Consider the following 5,297-nt stretch of genomic DNA (forward strand, 5'->3'; position numbering starts at 1 on the left):
ACAATGATTGGATTTAACTCAAGGTAAACAACGATTGGGTTTAACTCGAGTTAAACAATGATTTGTGTACAGGCCTAAATGTACGACAACAGTCACATCCAGTATGAAACACAACATTACGTCTAGTTTGTAGTTCGCACTTTGCCAAACTTTTTCTGCCACAGAGTATTTGTCATCACCTGGGGATGCACACGAGCTCTCTGAGTGGAACACAAACTTCAGAGCCTCGGGGCTTCACAACAAACCCTGAATAGAACCCACACTTTTCAGAAAACAGGGTAAAATAAGCACCACTGATGCTGACCGCCACAGATGTCACTTATCTCTCCTGGGAAGCTCCCACCCAGAGGCTTCAAACTTGGAGCCTCCTTACACAAAGCCACAGTAAAACCGCTCACAAAAGATGCGGTATCATTACAGTTTTCATAAAACGACGGGGGAAAATTCAAAGATGTGCTCCTCTGACCTTTTAATACAGAATCGTATATTTTCTTACACGGCCTTTTGTACGAGCCAGTCCCCAAAGACTTCATCAAACATTTCACGTCTCGGTGGTTTTACTTAATCTTTTAGAAAAACTAGCCAAACACGAACTGCAGGTATTTGATACAGATATGCTTCATTGTGGTTCTAAATGAACTCAATCCACATTAAAGTGTAAAAATCTCCACCTCAGCTACCAAAGTGCTCCAGAACAGTTGCTTTCACTAAAAACCCAGTAGCTGTTTTAACAACCCAACTAAGGTGTGTTGACATGTAGTGACAGTACGAGTGTATAAGATCCATTTGGCATCTGCGTTTCTCGTGAACGGTTTTAAGCTGCTCTCTCTCTCCTGCCTCTTCCTGCAGACTGTTCCTTGAGCTATCCGTTGGGGAAACACGTCATCCACGAGGTCTCCAACATCTCCTTCAGCCATCTGGCCTGCGAGGACCAGGCCGCCGTGGTTGTCCACTGGTCTGCAAGTCCGCTAGGTATGGCCTGTCCTTTCACCAGTCTGTTACCTGTCCAGGTGTCTCTGTCGGTGTGATTTGGAGGTGAAAGAGTGGAAAGTTGGGGAAGGAAAACTGAGCCTGCAAACCCTTCAGAGCTAAGATTACCGAGCACTGTGTGTCCCTTTGATCAGACCTGGAGCTGGAGAGACCGAGGATCACATCTCACACAACAATACCACGATCTGACCGTGAAGGAATGTGTGTGTGTGTTTGTGTGTGTGTGTGTGTGGGGGGGGGGGGGGGGTAAGGTAAAGCCCTCTCTCTAACAAAATGGGTTGTTGTGTTCTGGTAGAGGCAGAAAATGTTGCTGCAGACTGACATTCGAGCAGCAACCATTAGGAAGAAATTCATGAAAGTTTGTTGACCTCTTTATTTATTTGCAGCTTCCTCAGTTTAAAGAACCAAAACTAATTAGTCTTTGCGCTCCTTTATCTGCTGCTCAAAAGTTTTCTTTGGTTCAGGTTTTCAAGTTCAAAGTTTCTGTTTTTCTACAGATTTTTTCGTCTTCATTTTCAGAGTTTGAACTTTGAGTCTCAAGATATTTGTCGTCTTGTTGCTTCTTCTGCAGAAGTTTTATGACAACTGACCTGTTCTAAATAAAAGTTTATGTTTAAGAGTTGCTCTAAGATTTTGTATGGAAGCCTTTGTTCCATGTGTAGGGTTCATCCTCTGAACACTTAGTTAAATAATTATCATAACTTTATTAAAAGTTAAACAATTAAAAAATGTCTGCAGAGGAGGTGAGGCACACAGGATTAGTTTAGATCTGTTTAAACTGAGGTTCTGTGAAAAGGTTATGAATAAATGTTGTCTTACCTGTTGTAGATAGGTCTTTGAACAGCCTCTTTTTGCAGAAACAGTTTGATTTTGAGCAAACTGACGAGCTAATGGCTAGTCCAAGAGGTCAAGCTGCTGTCTTAAAGCGACGCCCAACTAAAAACATTTGAAAGAAATTCATTCAAACCTTTTTTCAGAAACCTTTACCTGCCATCAGTTTGAATTTGAAGGTTATACCAACAACAAATGGATGTGATATTCCTTGTGGCAGTGCCCCAGGCCTCATAGGAAGTGCTACAGCTAGATGCTGCTGACACTATTCTTCCTTGCAAACAACCAAAGAAGGTTATGAAATTTAAAGACCTTTCCTTGAAGGAATGAATATTTCCTGGTGATTCTTCTACTAGAAGTTTATACCAAGGCCCCGTTTGCACGTGGACAATTTCTGGAAGTGTCAGGGATTTTCCGATGTTTTATTGCGTAAATGTTTACACAACTCTGTAATCACAGTCACTGTTTGGATGAGATTACAAAACAAACATTAAATTTGTTGTTGTTTTCATGCCAGGTCACTAGATGGTGCTGGGACTTTTGTATTTCATCCACGCACGCATGTGCACAGACGCTTTAGTCTCGAGTCATGAAAGCAATTATTTCCAAAATGGCTAAACGTCCAGTAGCATCTTCTCGTCCTACTTCTTTACCTTACAGTTTCATTCAGCTGACGCAGAACATCATGCAGTGCGATTTGTTCTGTAGTCAAAGCTCTGGTAAACTGACAAGAGTGATCAGGACAAACAGCACTCTCCTACCCGCCATTGACCTTTCCCTTAAAGAAAAACGCGATCCGTTTTCAAAATCCCCCCCCCCTTAGACCGGGATTCAAAAGGTTTTGGTGTCAGAGGAAACAGCCGCTGTTGTTGAACACAAACAGCCGAAACACAGCAGAAATGAAAAACTTAAAGCTGGCATCAGGAAATGATGGAGTTGTAGCCGTTTTGGCCAGACCTTGAAGATAACATCATGTGTGGTCTCAGGAAATATTGCAGATATATTGGAAATATATCTGGAGTAGGCGTTGTGCATGACTCTCGGCTACTACCACACCAAAAATTATTTAAACATCTGTACAACTCTGAGTTTTAGCCTTTTTAGTGTTTTCTAATGTCAGTTGGGCTGTTTTGAATTGGGTTGAGTCAGCTGTATATGAACATCATGAGATATTTTGCTAACGGTTCATTCCAATAGGTAATGGCAGCTGACACTCAGATTGCCAGCAGGGATCAGTCTCTGCTACTACCACACCCCATTTATATTTTACTATCGGTAAAACTGACCGAGTTGTATTTTAGTGTAAAATGGAGCTCGTGTGAAACTCTGTGAATCACGTCTGATTTATTACGGCAGCAGAGAAACGCAGATCTGCCCGGAGACATAAAAACCAGTTCTTCCACTCGGTCCGTGTCTTTTGCCGAGCTAATGGAGAGAACAGGCCCAGTAAAAGTTGTAATTATAAAACAGATGTGTTTTCAAAGAGGAGAGGGTGGGAGGACAGGAAATAAGAGGGCTGGACACAAACTGACATCCTGACGTCTTCGTCTTGACCTCGTTTGAAAACATCCAGAACCAAGGTGGTCGAAAAAATACATGGATAGATTTAATTTTTATAGTTAGAGGAGTAAACTACATAAACTTTCTGTTTTAATCTAATAGCATCATATTGCAAGCATCGTGATAATTAACTTAAAGGTTTGGTCATTTAAATGTTTTCACCTGCTGCTCACTGTCCTGACCTCAGGGTTATTTACGTAAATCTGATCTGGTAAAACTTCTCTTTAAATAATCTTATCTCTCTAACCGTGCTGCAGCGTTTCTTGTGCTGAAGAAGCTCGTTAAAGGACCTTAAAGTTACTTTCTTTGATACGTTAGAGCTGCGATTCACAAAGACCGGGTCAGAACCCCTCGGTGGGCCAAGAAGCCCCAAGTGGGGGATCTCAGAGATCTTCAGGAGTCAAAGTAAATCTAAAAGTTGATGCGGATGCGTTTGATTCTTAGTAAACGTTTGACTTATTGGCATTTTAAAACTTCCTGAATCTAATTGTGAAATAACTGATTGAATTAAACTGGTTGAGTTTAAATCTGATGGTTTTATTCTGAAATGTTCGTGTGTGAGCGGATATTTGATCATGCTTGTTGTCGGGTGCCCTGAGGTGCCTTTTATTGTGAAACGGTCATAACTCAACTGTATTTAAATGTATTAATTAGTTTTCTTCAACTAGTTTGTCTCTGCCGGGGTTATTTTATAAATTTAAGAACAAACCGTTTCAGAGAACTCAACCGGTTCTGCTGCTGTTTGAATACTTTCAATCGTTTTAAGCATTCAAGTTAAACTACTTCAAATAACAAAATGGAAGTGAGGAGAAGAGACGAGACGTCACGAAGAAGCAGAACCGTAAAAAGCGGGCGAGGAAAGAGGGAGATGTGAGGAAAAGATGGACGAGTGTGAGCTCTGTGTCTCTGCAGGGATCGAACACGTTAAAGGTTTCAGAGTTTACCTGGAGGAGAAAAGTCCTGAGGGGAAGCAGTGTCAGCACCTCCTCCTCAAAGACCCGCGGCAGCTCAACTTCTCCTACAGGAACACGGTAAGACGGACCCTCAGGACCGGGCCTTCACACGTCTCAACACAAAGTCGACAAAAAGAGCAAAAATCAGGAGCACATCTTAACATGTTAAAAAATAATTTAAATATGGAACAAACTTGAATCAGTTTTACAGTTGCGTTTGATTAATAAAACTTTTTCTGCTTTATTAACTATTATTTCAATTTCTCTCATCAAACTGAAGAACATGGTTTTTATTCATGTTCTGTAATTATCAGTCATTTCTTTGAACTTTTACATGAATTTTATTTTTAGCCACACTTATACTCTAGTATAAGTTTCACTTTTATGTCACTAAACATTTTTTATTCTAACGGTAGAAACGTTACCGTTCACTAAACTGCTTTTTTCACCCCTCCACCTCCTGACAGTATTATTTATATATTAACATTCCTGTAAATAACTAACAAAGTCCATGCTCAATAATCCAGGTATACAATCCAACAATGTTCAGTCAGGTCAGCACAAAAATAAAAGAAACTGTCCAGATGACCTGACTGAAAGTTGTTGGATTCCTGGTAATAATGTAAACAACAAATTGTGGTAATTCAACCACAAAGTTTCTTAATTAAGACTCAATTGATTGCAGTTTATTCTAGTCTTCATTCAATCACAATTTGGTTTAATTGATTGTCAAACACTCCCAAAGTTTTGCACATTTCTCACACTGACTCACAGAAACTGAATTGAGACAGGTTTGAGACCAGAATTAGACAAGTTTAAGACAAGAATGAGATGGGTTTGAGACAAGAATGAGATGGGTTTGAGACCAGAATGAGATAGGTTTGAGACCAGAATGAGATAGGTTTGAGACAAGTTTAAGACAAGAATGAGACATGTTTGAGACAAGAGTGAGACAGGTTTGAG

At 40.4% G+C, this 5,297-nt stretch overlaps 2 protein-coding genes across 2 annotated transcripts in view; both read left to right on the forward strand.

Moving 5' to 3' along the window:
• Positions 1 to 5,297, forward strand: part of LOC119412013 (gastrula zinc finger protein XlCGF57.1-like) — a 520,281-nt gene that overhangs the window by 296,901 nt on the left and 218,083 nt on the right. The window lies entirely within an intron of this gene.
• The window catches only part of il17rd (interleukin 17 receptor D), a 32,464-nt gene that overhangs the window by 16,440 nt on the left and 10,727 nt on the right, over positions 1 to 5,297 (forward strand). Inside the window, exons 3-4 of the mRNA XM_037679054.1 lie at positions 850 to 972; positions 4,294 to 4,412. Coding sequence (XP_037534982.1) covers positions 850 to 972; positions 4,294 to 4,412 — 242 coding nt within the window. The remainder of the gene's footprint in view (positions 1 to 849; positions 973 to 4,293; positions 4,413 to 5,297) is intronic.

This window comes from Nematolebias whitei, chromosome 7 (genome assembly GCF_014905685.2).
Source record: "Nematolebias whitei isolate Nwh7 chromosome 7, NemWhi1, whole genome shotgun sequence".
Taxonomy (NCBI): Eukaryota; Metazoa; Chordata; class Actinopteri; order Cyprinodontiformes; family Rivulidae; genus Nematolebias; species Nematolebias whitei.